The 19990-nt window shown below is 38.4% G+C and overlaps 2 protein-coding genes across 4 annotated transcripts; one reads left to right on the forward strand and one right to left on the reverse strand.

Moving 5' to 3' along the window:
- Positions 1–222: 222 nt before the first annotated feature.
- znf592 (zinc finger protein 592) lies at positions 223–9202 on the reverse strand. Its single transcript, XM_054620597.1, has 9 exons — positions 9047–9202; positions 6379–8591; positions 5964–6142; positions 5713–5886; positions 5466–5625; positions 4890–5150; positions 2853–2965; positions 2603–2744; positions 223–2487 (listed from the first exon to the last, which is right to left on the reverse strand). The coding sequence occupies exons 2-9, from the start codon at positions 8569–8571 to the stop codon at positions 1978–1980; spliced, it is 3732 nt and encodes a 1243-aa protein (XP_054476572.1). The 5' UTR covers positions 8572–8591; positions 9047–9202; the 3' UTR covers positions 223–1977.
- Positions 9203–12660: 3458 nt separating this feature from the next.
- slc28a1 (solute carrier family 28 member 1) lies at positions 12661–19951 on the forward strand. 3 transcript variants are annotated; one of them, XM_054620371.1, is made up of 18 exons: positions 12661–12711; positions 12904–12983; positions 13065–13135; positions 13418–13509; positions 13598–13787; positions 13876–14017; positions 14953–15066; positions 15693–15767; positions 15841–15921; positions 16042–16122; positions 16295–16420; positions 18087–18217; positions 18301–18469; positions 18591–18788; positions 18925–19006; positions 19088–19186; positions 19271–19376; positions 19523–19951. In XM_054620371.1, the coding sequence occupies exons 1-18, from the start codon at positions 12708–12710 to the stop codon at positions 19641–19643; spliced, it is 1962 nt and encodes a 653-aa protein (XP_054476346.1). In that variant the 5' UTR covers positions 12661–12707; the 3' UTR covers positions 19644–19951. The 3 variants fall into 3 exon arrangements, with proteins under 3 accessions (XP_054476346.1, XP_054476349.1, XP_054476347.1); XM_054620374.1 differs by lacking the exon at positions 13065–13135; XM_054620372.1 differs by lacking the exons at positions 12661–12711; positions 13065–13135 and having other exon boundaries at positions 12763–12983.
- The last annotated feature ends 39 nt before the right edge of the window (positions 19952–19990 follow it).

The raw sequence follows: 19990 nt of genomic DNA on the forward strand, positions 1-19990 counted from the left end.
CCAGGCAGTTATACTGAGAAAGGACGGGCTAAATATTCTAATGTGATGAAGTCATCAATCGGTGGTTGGTTTCTTATTGGATCCATGATGCACATTAGAGTGCCTTGTGTCAGCCTGACTTGCTATGATGCTTGTATATGACGTGACCTCAGTTCAGAACCACATATCACGTCCAAATACCATTTTCACACAAGACAAAACAGCAGATGTATAATTAAATGCACCAATTTATTTGTAAGTACTTTGACGTAAACATTACAGCAAGGCACATGGGCCACTGCATGCTGAATAGATGTAATGGCTTAAGAAATACTGTGAATCCAGGGTTCATTGGCTACTTATGTACACAGGTTACTTTCCTACACAAGTCCTCGCTTTACACGATATCAAAAGTACAAATATCTTTCAACGAGCAATACAAAAGAACAAGTTGTGAACAAGTCATTCTTTTCAGCCTCTGCAGTTCAACAGCTGCAGCACGGTAAATTAAGGATCCAAGATTACAGAGAAATAAAGAGCTCACATAGCACTTAAATAGAAAGGTTCACTTGCCTGTTAAGTCAATATGACCATATAGCCTTAATATCATTCCCAAAATAATTTATAAAATTCAATAATATGGGATAATACATTTTTATAAACTATTTTTTTTTTTTTTTTTTTTTTTTACATTGCACTGAGATTACCTGCAACTCCTCAACTCTTCTTTTGTTTAACAATCACTGCCATTAACCATGGAGGTAGGAACTGTCATGTATTCAAAACAAAACAAGAGCTGCTGCTTTACAAACCAGGACATGCAAACAAGAAGTACCCACCATTATGAGCGCTGAGCTAAAAAAGTTCTTTCCTCTAAAGTCATTATGGAATTAACAAATCCTTCTGATCCCACTAGTATTGTTTTCATCATGTTAACAGGTCCTGATTTATAAAACAATCTCTCTGATATGCTGCCAAACTTCACTTTCACACACCTGCTCTGGATTCTCCAAAACAATGTACCCTGATTTGACATTACATTGACGGTTCACTTGCCTGAAAAATACACTTCTGGCAATTTGAGGTATTTTCAATACTGCTGCACCACTCATACAATACCTCTCCATGTTTCACCTTAACACTCGTTCAAATAAAAAAAACAAAAAAAAAAGGCCAGATTTGGAACAACACATACACCCACAATTCAAACACGTTCACTTAACATAGAATCAAAACTATTTCAAAATGCGTAAATAGTAAAAAGAAAGTCTTGTTCTTATGTGTGAAAGAAAGTAAAAAGAAAGTCTTTAGTAGCCATAACTTTAGTAGGCTTGGTTTAGCAAGACAACTCGCCTGTATTTAATCTCACAGGATAGTTTTACGAATAACTGTTTATCAAGAATACAGAAATACGATTTTAAATGAATACCGTTTTGTAATAAGTTGCGACTAAAATTCTAGCTTTGTACTGCAAATTAATGCAACACAGTCATGACATTAAAACTGCAACCTGAATCCCATTCAGGTAAATAATGTGTTGCATTAAACACAAAAGAGCAATTAAAATAGAAGTTGATTACAAAGGCAAGAAATCCACCTCTTCACTGTGACATCAATCAATACTAGACCTCAACACCAACAGACCTTCCTGAGTCTCTTGTCAGGGTGGATGGAACATTTGTGGAAAGAAAAATAAAATAGCTTAAGGTGTAATACGTGTGCAGGTATGACTGAAAAGGCAAAGACAAATATATTACCAACATGCAAAGTTAAATAAAAGCAATTGAAAAATTAATATTAATTTGTCTTCTCATTTATAAAAAATACTGCTCTTTATTAAATGTGTAGGATGTGCTTGAATATATACCGCACAGCCTCTGAATAACTTGCGAGGAATAAAAATTGAAAGGCCCAAACACATCCATGCAGAACATCAAGCATCCCTTGTTATTTTCACATGAAAACTGAAGACATTAAAGCCGCTTTGAGGACGACTCACTACCGGAGAGGGACTGCTTGTATCTGAGAGTGTGTGCTCTGTTTTGAATTACAGTCCGAGGTCTTGTCACAGTGCGGACTAGCTGGCTCTCCTGCTTGTGAGGGCTTGGGTTCATTTAGCTCCGGTAACAAGTCATTGGCCTCATCGGTATCTGCTGGTCTAACTGGCTGATTCACCTGCACCTTCTCCCTCACCGCTGCCTCGTCCTCCTCTCCTCTTCCTTTCTCTGCCTCCTGGGGATCTTTGACTTTGTGTACAATGAACCGATGTCTGTTGAGAGACAACACAGACGTAAAACACAAGCCGCAGTGAAGGCACTGAGGAGTGTTTTCATCCGTTTTATGCTGTGGTAAATGCTGCTGGAACTGTGTGCTGTCGCCTGTGACGAAACCACATTTTGAACAGCGGAACTGAGTTTTCAGACGTTTCGCCGGAGGAGCCCCGAGACTACGAGTGCCATCCTGTCCCTCCTCCCGTTTGTCCACGGCAGGTCTCTCTGATAAAAGCCCCTGAAAATCACAGAAGCCACACGCTTTAAAATGATAATTAGTAAGATACTGAACATTTCATTTGACCCTGCAGTTATTATTTTGTTGTTTGTGTTAAAAAATGATAAATTACTACCTTGCCAAAAGCCTTTTTTGACTCGTGGACGGCTGTTTTGGGCATCTGGCCAAGATCAGGATTTTTGATTCCATGCATCAGACTGATGTGGTTCTTCAACATGACACTCGTTGTGAATATTGTCTTGGTGTCTGTGCAATACCTGAATTGTCAAAAAAAATTGACATCAATTTGAATAACTTCCTGAGTAATTTAATAAGATACTCTGTGACAGCAGTGATTTGTTCGTTTTCAAACATTAAAATCTTACCAGCAAGTGTAAATTTTCTTTTTTTTATCATGGTCATTGCGAACATGTCTTCTCAGACTGGTTGTAGAGTTGAAAGACTGCTCGCAATGTCGACATGGATACTTCTTAACTGACTGTTGACAATAAAGAGGAATAAATAACAAATTAGGAAAAAAAAGGTGTGACAAACCAAGCTTGACAAATAGAAGTAAAGGTTTCTTCCGTGGTAATTATTAACTTCTAATGAGTTCATAAGCCACGGACAAGTAACCATTAAGAGATTACTTAATGATTTGTGGCAATGGTTACCGTAACTAATAATCTAATTTGTGGTTTTCTCAGGATTCACATTAAATAACATCTCAAATGTGCCAGACTCAGCTGAAAAAGATAGATTTAGGATGTATTACTAGGCCACCTTAAATACAAATAAAAATCTCGAAGACCACAATTACCAAAAGGGGTAATACTTTGGCAAAACCCTTTTGGGCTATAACCCAAAATCCAGACTAGAATCAAGACATCAGCAGATTGTCTCATGCAATGATGCTTCAGTCCATTAAACCAACAAGCACTCTGACATCAAGACTCACTGTCCCCAGAACCATTTCCTCATTTCAACAGCGCAGCTCATCAACAGCGGTGGCCAAAATGTTTCAGATCAGGGGATAAGAAATGCCACCAAAACTATTGACCCGGTTAGTGTTAACATCGTTTTCAGGTAGACTACAAGACAAGAATTCAATTAAAAAATGGGGTTTTTGATTTTAATTTATTGGTTCAAGTATTCTATTTACCCTGCCTTGATATCGCAACATTATTGTAGGGTTGTAGGGCACTATTTGGGCTTTTTACAAAAACATTACATAATGATATTTCTTTAATCACCATTAATGTGGATATAAGGAGTAGGGAAGGGACAATAATAGAACAGAAGAGGTAGGAAGTTTACTGTAAAGAAACAATTAAAACCAGCAAAAGACACCACTTAAGACATATTTAGATATCTCAAATCTAAGACCATATCAAGCCTCAAATCCCAATTAAGTTTTACTATCGATTTATTACCCTGACAAACAGGCCTAAATACTTTCATATTGAAACAGAGAGCTAATTGTGAAACCGGAGGCCTTGCGCAATTGTCGGCCTTACAATCAATTTCTAGACATCTGTGTCATCTATGTTTGATTGACACAACAGATATAAATAATTTTTTATTCAATACAGGCGTCTACACAGGCTGTGTAATGACTTGAGTTTCACTCATGCTGTTATATATATATACACACACTATAATGTGTATTTTCTGTTTTTTTAGGCATGTCACTCCGTTGATTGTGTTCTGAACCCTGTGCGCTGACAAAACACAGGTGACCTACACTCAATACTGTGCCTGAACGTATCCCATGTAGAAACATCTTATGCTACGCAGTCAGTGTGATTCCGACAGTCTAGACATAGAATACGCTTTACTATCTGCCTCAAAGAAAAACATACACTAGGAGATTGAAAAGAAAAAAGGGAGAGGTAATGTATTTGTGCAGGTCGCAAACGTTCCTCTCTGCGTCTGTATAGAGCAATAAGTAGGTTAGTAAAATAGCTAGAGCTCTACCACAAATTAAGAAGGGGCTGTAAGCAAAAACAAAAGGTTAATTAATGAGATTAGGTCTGGATTAGGTCTGGAGATTAGGTCTGGATTTCCTCTTAAGCATGCATGGAGCAAACATCTTAAGTTTGGAGAAAGCAAACTTCACACAAAAGTTAATCTGGAACCACATTACAGCTTTGATAATAACATGTTTGCCAACTTGACGTCATATCAGGACATCATTAACAACATTGATATCTGTATTGTATTAAAACTAACAGCAACATATGAACTCAACAAACAAATATAATCAAAATACTGTAGATTCAATTTTAAGATTCAAAAATTAAAGTTGCAGCAGAGTAAGCCACCCCATTTCACAATGCTATAATGTTCAATTACAAGTGAGTGCAGCAGCCATTCATGTTTTAGGTTGAACATGTACACATTGGTAGTTCATGATCTCTCACCTTCCCGTGGTTGGTCTTCACGTGTGAAACATAGGAGTCTCGTTCAGGGAACCACTGGAGACACTCCCCACACGTCCAGCCGGTGGGCTTCACACGAGGTCTTCTGTCCTGCTCGGCCTTTTTTCTGGGAGTATCTTTGTGTTTAACAGCGCTGGGATTCTTCTGTTGCTGGACAGAATGAGCATCCTGGTGCCCGTCAGGTTTGTCCGTTTGTTCACTGGTCTTTACTGTCTCTGTTGTCACGTTTCCTACATGGACACCCTGCAAAAGAGAAAACAAATGGCTGAAATCCAAAAAAGTAACGGAATATAACGAGACCTTTTTCTTGTTTCATGTTTATGATCATGCACTATAGGTCATACGTTTTAGAATCAGGTTAAATTTCATTTTTTGAACAGTTGCAACACACAATTTTCCTGAGAATTCCAGTTGCCATTTGTTTTCATTATGAAAGATTAAAATAGGTAAACAATTACCTTGATAAACAAATAAACTCCTTATACATAATGAAATCCAACACATGCCAAATAGATCACTATTAACTTTATACTGACAAACACTGGCTAATTGGCATACCTTGAAGTGCTGCACCAACAGCTGCTTTTGTGGAAAGACTGAGTTGCATTCTGGGCACTTGAATACACACGTAACACGCTTGTTGGCATTCTGATGGAAATGCTGCAACAGTAACTGCTTTTTCTTGAAAACCGTCTCACATGAACACTTAAAGATTAACCTGCAAAAGAGAGAGAAAACAGCTAAAACGAGTTGTAAAAAATAAACGTTCAACTTTTAACTGTCAGGTCATGAGGTGCTGACTTACAGCGGGGATATTTTGCTTGCACTGTGTTTATTTTTGAAATGCACTTCACAGCTGTCAGAGGTCTTGAAGGCAACTGGACAGATGGAGCACTTGTAAAAAACTTCACAGTGTTTCTCCTCAATGTGAGTCTTTTGTCCTTGAAGGGTCTTGAAAACCATATCGCAGTGAAGACATCTGGATAAAGAAGAAACATAATGAATTCACTGTACTGTATGTTTTGAGGCCTGCTTTTTCTTCATTTGCTGACTTACTTGTACCAAGCTTTGCGAGCATAGTGCAGACAGTTTTCCCTGACATGCTTCTGTATGTCTGCAGAACGACTCTGGGCACCGCACTCAGGACAGCAGTAAGGGGACTTGTGTGCGTGAATGCGTTGGTGAGCTCTAAAGCTGCATTTGTTGGGCAACAGCATTGAGCACACCTTACACATCTGTAATAAGAAACGAGAGAAAAGTCAAAAAAGATAAACCCAAAACATGGAAAACATAAATACTGGCCACAGAGCCTTTAAAGGATTAGTCTGGTGATGTTCTATCATTTTCTTACACTCAATAAATCCTATTCAAATATATAGATTTTAACATTTTAAAGATACACGCACAGGCATGGGGATGAGTTGACAAAAACAAAAATATCCTTTAATAATTCAATAAAACATCTACTCACGAGTCCTTCCACATCGTCAGACAGCCTCTGGTAATGGCATGCAAGTGCTTTGTAGTCAGATAATGGCTTGCTACACTCCAGGCAACAGAGTCGGTGGCGCTTGACATTGTCTGGATATAGGGGCAGGACAGGTTGGCTGTTAAGTGCAGGTGAGTTGTAAGAGTCCACATTCACAGCACTGTGAGGTACAAACATTTGTTCCTCTGCTATGGGTTTCATATGGAGCTGTGTGCACTGCATCACCATGCCATTGTTCTTGTGCTCCCTTGCATGTGCCAACAATGCACACTTGTTGAAGAACACCATCGTCTTTGCACAGTGGGTACATCCTACTTCGATGTGAACACTCCTCCTGCTGTAATGATAGGCAAGACTACTTTCCACCCCGAAGGAGTCCCCGCACTCAAGGCAGCAGTATCCGCGTGGTGGTAGTTTGATATTGCTCTCTGGAGGGGGGTTCAGGTTGGGCACATATGTAGGCACAGGGTTGGCATTGTTCAACAGTCTGTTTAAGGTTCCGGCTGCTGTGTTGGGAATGGACGTGCGAGGATGAGGGTTGGCTGATTTGACCTGATGCACCAGTGGGACGGTGCTGTAGACCTTAGAGGAGAGTGTGTGTTGGCTTTGTTGATGCGAGGTGGATCGAGCAGCTACTGAAGCAGCAACGCTGTGAGGGACCAGGTTCAGACTAGCTAAGTGCATTGCTTTGGGAAGAAAACTGGTGGTAGTTGTATGGGCTGCTGTGGCTGATCCTCTCTTTGGTTTCTGCCCCTGATGTGCAGCAGACCGTTTGACAGGACCACTAGTATTATGGAATACTGTTGCACACTGCGTTATGCCTGACCTCCTGGAGTTAACCTCTGATTTGTTGCGTAAAACTTTTGGTGAAGATGTAATATCTGGCATACTCTTAATTTGTACTCCAACAATACCATCAACTGACGCACTTTGAGATTGATGAGGAGACATATTACAGTAAGAATCTTCACTAATCATACTCTGCGATGGAGAGGACTCATATGCAGAGTGAACTTCATCGGTTTCTGAATCAGGCAGTACGCTGGTGACTGTGCGCTTGATCTGCCCAGTTGTGGTTTTAATGGTTTTAATTCTGACCCTTGGTATGGCAGGGGGTGACCCAGTTGCCACTGCGGGGGACGCTTTGCCACTACTATCACTGCAGATGCTAACAGGACTATCAGAGGGTTTCATTAACCGTTTCACAGCTTCAAGTGGACTTCGTGGGGATATAGGCACGGCGGAGCTTGCTTTCATGCAGTCATTCTGAATAGCTGATGACTCTCTGGAATTTATCTGCTCACTGGGATCTTTTCTAGCATTCAGAGCCACCAGAGCCTCAAGGCAGGAAGATAATTTAGATGTCTGAGATATGACATGCGGATAAGTGGGAACTTCCAATGTGGTCGCTGAATTGTAGTTGGTTTCATTTAAGTTCTGGTTAACGCTTGCTGGGGGAAGTGCACTGTGTAATCTAGGGGATTTATCTGTTTTGTTTCTGACACAGCTGTCAGAAGACTCCTCGCTTGTACTTTTTTCTTCTCTGCTCCCCTCAGTGTTCTTGGGAATATAGTCCTTCGGGCAGTCATCAAACATGCTGAAGTCCAGTTTTTTGGGATAGTCTGGGATAGAAGGTTCGGCCAAATCTGCTTCTGGGAAACAGGGTGTGTCTTGTTTTGGATACATTTCATCTCTACTACATTGAGTGTCTTCAGACTCCGGACTGGAGATGGGACTAAAATGCGAAAGTGGCTGGGAAAATAATGGTGTTCCATCAGGTTTGTGATGAAGAGGAGCCTCTCCAAGAAGCTCTCTTGAGTTCTCCCCATTCAAAGCAGTGACAAAGGATTTGGAAAAGCAGGTGTTGGTTTTATCAACAGAGTCAATGGAGGCCTCTTGTCCACCGAACCCGTTTTGCAACGATGACTCAAAACCTTCCAATGACTCCTGGCGACTTGTGTTTTTCACAATTACACTTACAACGGGAACATCTGCCGCTGTGACAGCTTGGTTACTCAGTAAGCTGTCATCAAGACATATCCCTGTGTGTTTCAGCTGACCGTCCGTCTCCTCATGACTCCCCTGGATGGGCTCTTTGGCATCCAACCCAGTGGCATCTGGGATGTCAAATGCAGCCAGAAGATCATCAAAATCGGGGGTTTTCATGTCACCCATGGCTGCACAGTCTCATAAACCTACAGAAACACACACACAGAGTCAGCTTATTAATATCTTATCTTACAATGTACACAGTCAGCATTATAGGGACATCTTAAGAAACTGTCAACTTGAGTAACAACAGCTGGGAAACATCTTCTTTGCTAACGTTAGCTTCAGCTAGCAAGCTAAACGTTAACAAGATGTGTTGGTCTTCTACTATGCAGCTAACGTTACTAATGCATTAACACACATGCAAATATATATGAACACATGGACATTTAATGCAGGAAACTAAGCAATATTAACTCTATCATAGGCCGAACAAGCTGCATTAATGTTGTTTAGCGTTAGCTGTTAGCCTAGCTACGATGCTAACAAGACAGCTAGCTGCATCAAGGAGTCAAGACATCAGGTTAGCAATCTAGCTTAGCAACATGCTAATGCGTAAACCATTTAGCCAAGCTAGTAAACACGTCACTCACAGGCTTACCATTTGATCCGGTTATGTTTAACAGCTCTAGTAAATATAAGCTATAAAGCCAGTTAACTGTGGGAGATTAGTGTGAGGTGTGTCTGTAGCAGGGCTTCATAGCTAGGCTGCTAGCTGCTAGCGCTAACTTCGTTTTCCTATTCCTGCGGAAGGCGACTGCTGCCCTCGGTCGTGTCTTGCAGACGAGAGGCGGCTCCATAAACCGCCTGGTGCCTCCTTTACTGCACTTCCTTTTGCATGCACCTTATACTAAGGAGACAAATAAGAGATATACAGTACACACCTTCTCATTCAAAGGTTTTTTATTTTTTTCTACATTGTAGATTAATATTGAAGACATCCAAACTATGAAGGAATTATGTGGTAAACAAACAAATGCTCAACAAACCAGAATATGTTTTATATTTTAGATTACATTACATTACAGTCATTTAGCAGACGCTTTTATCCAAAGCGACTTACAATCAGTTTCAATTACATATCATTCACCCATTCACACACTGATGACAGGCTACCATGCAAGGTGCCACCATCAGACTCTAACTAACATTCATCATCCAGTCCACACCGATGGCAAGCCTTCAGGAGCAACTTGGGGTTAAGTGTCTTGCCCAAGGACACATCGACTGCCGAAGCCGGGTATCGAACCACCGACCCTCTGATTGGAGAATAACCTTGCTCTCCACTACGCCACAGCCGCTTATTCAAAGTAGTTGAATGAGAAGGTGTGTCATGTATACCATGGTCCAAACTATCAACCCCGGGGGCCCCTGGCACAATGTGTTATTGACCCCTTACTAATCACCACAGTGCAACAGTATCTACTCCTTCTTGCCATGCTTTAGAACTTGCTTTCTTTGTAACATTTATAAAAAAAATATAGTACAAATTATTTGTAACTGCACATTTCTAATATATCAGGTTGTGTCTCAAATAACAAACCTGGCATGTGGATAATTAAAGGGGTACTCCAAAAATGTAGTCTTGAAACTGAAGCTGCAGTGTAACTAGTATAAGCATCAAGCATCTTTCATTAGACCCCTCTTCCCTGATGAAAGTACAAATGAAGTCAAAATGGCGAACATTGCACTGCACATACAGTGAAATACGATTTCAAACTATGTTCATGACCAAAATGCCTTTAATTAGGATTTTCTTGCAGTGACATTTGGCTGATGTCCCTCAGGCTGTTTTGTGTTCTGCATAATTTAGCGGAAGAGCTATTACAATCCCATTCATGATAAATTGTCGAGTTTAACAGCAAAACATAAATCCTTTGTTATGCTCCCCATCCTCCAATCCCTTGTGGCAGTTGGTTTAATGGCGTCGTGTTGATCCTTGTTCATTTATCATCAGGATGTAAACAGAGGACACCAGGCATCAATACCACTGTTTGTTCTTCTTAGCAGCCTGGATGTGCTGTAAATCACATGGTATTACAGAGAAAGATATAGATATTGTTTTACTGTTTGTTTTTAATTTTACACACCAAGGATTTTCTGGCAAGCAGTATTGATACTGAGTGGAATTATAATTAGATTTATCGGTTTTCCATAATGTGAGACATCACAACTCATACTGTGATCTGAAAATCTCAATAAACAGGAACTTGCCCCAGTTTCCAAGTGGTATTTCCTATGGGTATTTCCCATTTAAAGGCAATTGTTGCTTTACATTTTTGTCAGTGATTTACCAGTTTAATTTGGAGAGGAGGGGCAGGTTTTCACCTTTAGGGTCGCTGGATCCATGACCATCAGAAGCCTCTGATTTGGGACAAAGCATGGCCTTTAGAAAATTTGTTATTTTTTTGAATACCTGTAAGACAAAGGTGAGGGACAATCAATACTCAATAGCCTTCTCTCTCTTCCTGCTAGTCAGGCTGTGCAGTGGTGACATCAGTTTATGCACTTTGGTATCAGATAAAAATAAATAAAAAGAGACAAAAAGCTTCAGTAAATGTAAACTTAACAGAAGCAATTATGTTACATGATTTAACAGCTATGTGGCATATCAGTGACCATATATACGTTTTAATTTGTCAGATTAAAGGGAGAGGTGAGCACACTGAATGGTAAAACATTGCATACATTCAGTTAAATATTGAATAAATCAGGATTTCTAAAAAATATTGTAGGCTAAGCGTTACAATCATCTTTAAACGGATGTTTTCTCAGTCACAGCTTTGGCTGTCACATCTAATCGTTAGATTGAGGCTGTTGGCAAACAGGTTGATGGTGTACATAAAATGAATGTCCTGGCTAATTGAACCAAGGTGTTTAATGTTGTGCTGCAAAATCTGTTATTAGGTCATTAACATCTGTTAATTAATGTCAGGGTCTGGAAGGCTTTCTGAAAGCTTATTGCATCCAAAAATATCCTGTACTTTTAAACAAGAATTAATGTTTATCAAATCCATCTAGACAGACTGATGCCCCATTGAGTGTTATGAGCCATGGGCAAACAGCATTTCATGAAGAATCAGAGATTCTTTTGTGTGTGATGAGATCAAATTTGAACAGCAGTGAGTAGAACTAATAGCTGCCATTTTTTCCAATCATAAACCATCTTCCTGAAACTAAAGTGCAGCTTGCACTGCAATATATTTAATGGTCTTGATAAAATAGCTAACTGATTTCGAGGCTACCTGATTCTGCAGTGAGTACTCAAGTACCCAATCTTAAAGACAACGATTTAAAGATATGACATTATGTCGTGGAAATGCCAATTAATTTGACATTGCACAAAGAACTTTGTTTGTATCGCAGAACATTTAACTTCCCATAGTCATATAATAGATTCAAAGTTCACACAGTTATCTTAGGGCTCTTTTACTAGAGTAACCTGTGCTCGCTGACGTTACAGTTCTTTCTATTCAAACGTTATAAAATGGGTTGTTCACAGCAGCCTGTTTGAAAATATGAATGGTCACCTGCAACAAACCTAACAGCATTTACAACTTACAATAAGTTTAGTGTACCTGTATGTATGTCTGTTTGTACAAGGTTAACTTGCATTTTTATCTAAGAGGAAGACAATTAGCTTATCTATGATTTTTTTCTTCTTCTCAATATGTTTAAAGTTGATTTTTGTGCAGACAAGATAAATTGTATTGTAGTTCAGTAAAATTAGAAAAGAAAGAACATTTGTATTCGAGTTACGCCTCATCCATCATGCAATTGTTGAATCATTGTTTGTTTCACATACTTCTGAGAAATGATTTCTATATAAACTAATCACAATGACTTTTTATGACTGACTTATTGCATGATTGGCTCCCTTCCTCCCACACATAAACTTATTACACACGATAAATCCACTCTGCATTCTCCTTGTATTATAACATATTGGCTTTTAAAGCTTAAAGTCAGACCCAATGAATTCATACCTGTCAACAAGGATTCATATCTTTATCATCTATTGCCCCAGTGATTTCGCAAACTTGTTCAAATTCACTCCTAATCAAATGTTGCTTCATATGACCCCTTAAATAATTTCTGTTGCATTATCACAGTTATGACTGTGTCCCGTACTTCCTGAGTGAGATCAGAGCCGCACGTAACGTTTCTGTCGATTAATGATTAGAAGTTTCATTGGCAGACTCTTTTCCCGCAGATTGTTTTTGCAGGACAGCATTTGACAACTCGGCTTCAGAGGACACACAATGAGTAAGCCATTAGCTCTGCCTTTCCTTGAACTAAGCCGTTTGGTCTGCAGTTGTGAACTGGTTTTCTTTGTGCACTATTCTTCACAAGAAAAGCCGCAAGGACTCTCTGGACTTATTTTAAGTTGTTTTTTTTAATCTCACAGAGTACATGGCAAGCTGCAGCTTAGAAGTGAACAATGTTTGTGTTTTTCAGCGGAAACCGACAGCATCAGGCTTGAAAGTCCAACGCATGCCGATGGAAATGGCTTGGACAACCATGCTTATGAAATGGAGGTATGTGTCACATATCATTTTTAAAGAAAAAGGCACAACATGATCTTTTAAAAATTAAATAAAATGCCTTTATTTTTCTAGGACGACAGCAATACTGATACTACTAACGACAAAGGCCAGACTAAAAAGACTAAAAAGGGATTGAGCTTAAGGTGTGTCAGTTCAAGTGATTGATTTTTGTAAAGGAGTAATTGTTTAATTTGGGGTGCAATTATAACAGCCGGTGCACAGAATTAAGCCTCTGCAATGTTGATCATGTTTACACTATATGAATGTACAATGCTAAACATAAATCCAACAGAAAATCTGTTCAGCTGTTTTCTATGCTATTATAAACTTTTGATTCTATAATTATGTGAAGGACATTTTTTAATCACACAAGAGAATGATTTTTTAAATAAATATATTTTGTGTACATTTGTTGTGTACTTCAGCCTTGTTTCCAAGCCGATTAATGCCACAGAGGATTACATCAAGGCTCACTCACAAACCTTCAAATACATTGTGCTGGGCATACTTGGAGCAGGTAATATAAATAGTCTGTTGTGTTAAAAATGTAGAATCAGTGAATATAGACCGTGTTTTTTGATTAAACAGTCTTTTCTGTCCTGTAGGTTATGTGGCCTACTTTATTGCTGCTTGTGTTTTGGATTTCCAGAGGGCCATCGCTCTTGTAGTCCTAACGAGCGTGGCCATTGTTGCTAAATCATATGAACTTCTGAAGGAGTACAAAGGAGAAAGCATCAGACAGTGTTTCAGTCCTGCAGTGAGATGCTTTGAATCTAACTTGAGATGGTTAAAATGGTGAGTGAATGTATTGTTTTTCAGTCAACGATAATGAGCTACACATTATGCAATCTGCTATTGAAGGTGTGTTTTATCGTCTTTTCAGGGTTTTCATTATAGCAGCTGTGCTACTGCTTGTTCTGTGGCTCGTCTTAGACACAAGCCAGCGTCCTGTGCAGCTGATCTCGTTTGGAGGTGTGTGCATGTTTGTCGTGCTTGTGTTCCTCTTGTCAGCACACAGGACAGCGGTGAGTTCTGCATGGAGTCACTGACTCTACTAGAAGGATGAATTATCACTGTGGTGACAACCGTTTCAGAACATGTTCTTGGGCGTTATCACTGAAGTTATCTCTGGTTTGTTTTGCTGAGACTTCGGATATCATTTGACCTTGTTCCCATATCATCTTAAGGTTCAGCAGAAATGCTTCCTTGTGATAACATAAGGCCTTATGGAGACTCCCTTATACACATAACTAACTACTTCTTTTAAAAAATCTTTGTTAATACTTTCTATGACGCTCGTCTATAATGCATTATAAACTTAGAATGTATTATAATATACACTCTTTAATTATAGTTATAGGAAATCAGATATTCATAGTGCTTAATAATCATAACACATTATAAATTAACATTTAGTATCATTTTATTCATATCAGTTTTTGCAAGGATCATGGTGTTTTATAATTCCCATATATGTTAATACGTTATAATATTTTTATAATGCATCATAATGTGATTATAAGTAACTAGGAGTGCTTATTGTTTGCTTTACATAAAGTGAAAAAAGTAATTCAATCTATGCAACATCTATGCGTTGTAAAATTAATTTCAATTTTACTTAAAGCTAACAATGACCACATAGAGTAACCTATAATCACATTATAGTGCATTATAACAGTTATTCTAATGCGCTGTAAAAATATTATAAAGCATTACAACAATAACAATTATAATATCCTACCATCCTTAAAAATGTGAACAGCATTACTTGACCTTATGAGTCATTATACAATTCTTGTTAAGTTGTTATGATTATTGTTATAATTTTAATCATAATTTTGAATATTTATGAGTGCTTTGAATTAAGATTGTGCAGTGCCATAAACATAATTATAACACAATATAATTATGCTTATGATGCATTATTGCATCATAGAACTAATTAGCTAATCTTTTATAGGTATCATGGAGGCCTGTGTTTTGGGGTCTCGGATTGCAGTTCTGTATCGGCCTTTTTGTTATACGGACACAGCCTGGACTCATAGCGTTCCAATGGCTTGGAAAACAAGTGCAGGTATTGAATTTTATCTTCTTTATCTAAGGCTGTTCTCCTCCCCCATGAACATCACTAATATTCACTTTAAAATCAAGAGAAAACACAACATTAACAGTCATTTGTACATTTTAAACTATTTTCTTTTATTATGAGCGTCAATTGCAAAAAACATCCATTTTATATTAATACAAAAATAATCCAATATTTACATTTCTTATTTAAGATATCAAGGAGTACTATTAATGTAAAATTTCTAGCCAGTCACATCATATGTGATCCTGAAGCTCTTGGTTTGCACAATATACTTTGCTTGTATGGCACACAGTATTTCTTATCTACCGGGGCACAATATCCCTGAACTGATTGGATCATACATGCTTATCTGTAGAACTAGTTTATTATGTTGTTCACCCATATTCTTGGGTCATCGGTAGGTTGAGTTAGCAGAATCTGCCCACAGGCATGTGGTCTGTTAATCCTTTTTAATTTGCAGTTCAGGCAAGGGTCTTCAGTTCAATGAGTGCCTATAGAAAACCTGAATTAATGAGTAATTGCATCATAGATCTCATCAATGAATTAATTGAAAAAATAAAAAATCATTTGAAATACTATAACCCATTTCCCCCCTTGTCTTATGATTACAGATATTCCTTGACTATACCAAAGAAGGGTCAATTTTTGTTTTTGGGGACCTGATCGGCAACATTTTTGCCTTTCAAGTAAGTGGATGACATTTTGGTCTTTCTTGAATATTGAAAATGTTAAACTCAAGTTTTGTGATTTCTCCTACAGGCATTGCCCATTGTTGTGTTCTTCAGCAGCGTGATGTCGATCCTTTACTTTTTGGGAGTAATGCAGTGGGTCATTCTGAAGGTAAAGAAAGTTATAAACTTCTACCTCACTGCATTATAGGTTCCTGTAAATCTGGTTGTATACTGCTTACACCTGCAGTGTCATACTATGACTAAGAGCCATGTGTTTTTGTCCACTCAGATCGCATGGGTCATGCAGATAACGATGGGAACCTCTCCCACAGAGACCTTGAGTGTGGCAGGCAATATATTTGTTGGGCAGGTATTCTGACTTGATGCAACACTATATTTGACACTAGTCTGACTTATTGCTTTGAAATTTCCTGAGCTAGACTATCTGTGTAGTTTACTTTTATGATTATATAAAAATTGCAGTAAAATATCCTATGGTTCCTCTGCTTGTTTACTTTTGCTCCACTTTGTTTGTGTATCAGACTGAAGCTCCTCTGCTGATCCGCCCTTATTTGAAGGACATGACCAAATCTGAGATCCATGCTGTAATGACTGGCGGTTTTGCCACAATTGCAGGCAGTGTCATGGGAGCATTTATCTCATTTGGGGTGAGATGAAGCTGTTTTTAGACCACCACATTAAACATACATACATAGCCCACAAATAATGATGATTAATTATGTCTATATAGCACATTTGATGCACAAAGATGATTTCAAAATACACATAAAAAAGATGTCTAAAAATGGATAGTAAATGTATAAAATCTATATTGTGGGTGTAAAGTAAAACGTTCTAAAGCAGGTTTAAATTTTCTTTTAAAAGTTATTGGTGAACATTCTTAAATCTAGAGGGAGGCTGCTCCAGAGGCTGGGCCTATATGCATTAAATTCAGCATCACCTTAGGCTTCAGTTGTGGAGGGAGGAACAGCTAATGTGAGAGTATCCGACATAAACTATGAGGACCGTGTTGACAGGCAGCTGGTGTAAAGATGTTAGTCTGAGGGATGATAGGTGCACTCAGTTTTATGTTGGTGAAGATCCTAGCTGCAAATGTTAAGTGTGTAAACAAAAGCACAAATGTTTTTTCCCCAGTTGCCGTGCAAGAAAAAAATGACGTGACCATGGGATTCTTTAAGTGGTTCACAGCCAATTTATTGCCATCAAATATTACTATACTGCTATTACAAATTTTACAGACTCATAGCCAGAGATGTAAAACAAAGGTTGCCTCCTTTGGTCAAACTCTTTATTTGGTCCTTATTTAAATAAAGATAATTTTGAGTCATCCAATTTCTGAAAAAAAACAAATCACAAGGCTTTAGATGGGGCTCGGGTCAGAAAAGTATGGGGCCCAGGAATGAACCTTAGGGCACACCGTGAGAAATCCAATGGAAAATAAATTATTCTCCAGCTGTTAGGTAATCTAGATCGGTGCCTAAGAGCCTAACCCATGTTTCTTCAAGCGGAGCCAATAAAGTCTGAAAGCTGATGATAAACCAGTTTCTTAAGGATTTTACTCAAAGCAATTCATTTTTGGCATCTAGAGTGCTTTTCCTCTAAAAAAGAGGTTGTACCAAAACAGTTTAGAAAGTCACTGAATAACCTGTAGGGAACGATTAATAATCTGCAGTAGGTCTGCTGACAAACAATCAAAAAACATCTTCAGAAAGTTGCTAGGCATCCGATCAAGGGCACCACAGGAAATGCTACTTATAACATTAAAACAGGAAAAGATGCTGGTTGGAGATAGGTATTTTCTTCTCTGTCAACGTTTGCACATCCACTGATCAATGTTACAAGTATATATATATATAAGTAATAAATAATATCATATATTCTATTGTTTAAGCGTAAGCATATATAGTTACAGTATATGTACATATTTGTTATAGTTTTTTTACTGTATCTTTGTATTATTATATTCTTGACTCTTGCTGGGCTGTATTTGTATTTCTTCAATATGTTTATTGTATAATATGATTATTATTGTTTACTGCATGCACCAAACACCAAGGCGAGCTCTAAGTATGTGAATAACCTACCTCCGTAAAAAGCTGCAAGTGTATATTTAGATAATGAGGATTAATACCAATGCTGAGCTAAAAAAGCAAAAAAACAACAAAAAAACTTGTAATATGATGTTTTTGTTTAGCTTATTTGCAGTTTTACCATTTCAACAATAATCATGCAGAATATCAAATACTGTGTCTGTATACTGTGTTGATTATTGCAGTAACTCCGCATTTAAGGACATTTCTTTGTATTTTGCAGATTGATGCATCTTCCTTGATATCAGCCTCTGTAATGGCTGCTCCTTGTGCCTTGGCCATCTCCAAACTTTCTTACCCAGAGACAGAGGAGAGTCCTATTAAGGACGAGAAGGATATCAAAGTGGCTTCTGGGTGTGTATATCTGTCTGATAATATCTTCTCTTCTCCTTTTCGCGATTTTTTTGTGAATTAAAGTGTTTACTTTAACTCCTTAGAGATGAACAGAACATCTTGGAGGCTGCTAGCAGTGGAGCGTCTGCCTCAATAGGTCTTGTTGCTAACATTGCAGCAAATTTGATAGCCTTTCTGGCCATCCTCGGGTTCATAAATGCAGCATTGAGTTGGCTTGGCGGTATGGTGGGATATCCTTCAATCACATTTCAGGTACTTTTCATGAAAAGACTTATAACTTAAGTGTATCTGTATAATCACAGGTTTTGTACTGTAAATTCAACAAGTGAGTCTAACAATATCCAAATAACCTTATGCCTCTCTGTGCTCACAGCTGATTTGTTCTTACATATTCATGCCCGTGGCCTTTATGATGGGAGTACCTTACGAGGAGACTTTCACTGTGGCTGAACTAATCGGCACAAAGCTCTTCCTCAACGAGTTTGTGGCTTATGAGAAACTATCTGAACTGAAGGACAACAGAATCAATGGACTTGATGAAATTATTGGCGGAGAAAGACAATGGATATCTGTGAGTAAATGTTCAATATTGGAGTGAGTGCATGGGTGTAACAGGTTCAAATTCCTGAGCACTGGACAAAAAAAAAGAGAAACGATTATACAAAATTCAAAATAACATTACACGATTTTCTTTTTTCTTTTTTCAGGTCCGGTCAGAAATAATCACCACTTATGCTCTTTGTGGGTTTGCCAACTTCAGCTCATTGGGTATCATGATTGGAGGCTTATGTGAGTATTTCATCATTCCATTGTCATGTTTTTGTCTTGCCACAGAATACTCTCTCAGCAATGAATTATCTTTTACCAAAGCCTCTATATGCCCATCCAAAAGAGGTGATGTCTCTTCTCTGGTGTTGAGAGCTATGATCACTGCGACGTGTGTTTCTCTCATCAATGCTTGCGTTGCAGGTGAGAACATTTAATTATACTTGCACTTCAGTCCTGTTGTGTTGTAACTGAGTACCTTTTAGACCTTTTTTTTTCCTTTTTTAGGAATCCTCTTTGTTCCTCCACTTGACTGTGTGGCGCTGTTCAGGGAATCTGCTTTCAATGCCACAAATGTAAATATACAAACTTGCTGTGAAGACATCTTTCAAAGGTAAGCATGTACATTTTAAAGTAGTGGAATAAAAATGTAAGGGAAACACAGTGTTATTAGATTCTTACATGTGCACTCAGGTAGCTGAGTATATCTTTCTATGATATGTGGCTATTTGGACTAACATCTTAAATATTTTTTTGCAGCGCTGTAAACAATGGGACTGTTTCATTTGAAGGGTTGTGGAGCACAGTAGCAAACGCCACTTTGTATTTCTCTAAATGTTGTCAGTGCTGTGGTCTTTCTGATGTGGCAGTTTGTAATTAGAGGAGAAAATCCCATGTCAGTCTGTTTTAAAGATTAAAGATGAATGTGTAGCGGACATCCACCGAAAGATTATAAAACTGAAATGTCCATGACACAATCTGAACTAATAAACTTTGTACAGAGACTACCCTCACGACCCATAGGTCACTAAATGGTTAGACTCTCAATTTGTATGTGCCTGGACAAACTAAAGATAGGACTTGAGGTCAATCTTGACACTCAAGCCAATTTAAGAACTATAAGACCATCGTTAAGGCTGACCATACAAGGTTTCATGACCCAACCTTTAGGTTTTACGATCAGCCACATTCCTGAGGACAAAGAGAAGCATCCAACTGTAATAAACA

Source organism: Anoplopoma fimbria, chromosome 19 (assembly GCF_027596085.1).
Source record: "Anoplopoma fimbria isolate UVic2021 breed Golden Eagle Sablefish chromosome 19, Afim_UVic_2022, whole genome shotgun sequence".
Lineage (NCBI taxonomy): Eukaryota > Metazoa > Chordata > Actinopteri > Perciformes > Anoplopomatidae > Anoplopoma > Anoplopoma fimbria.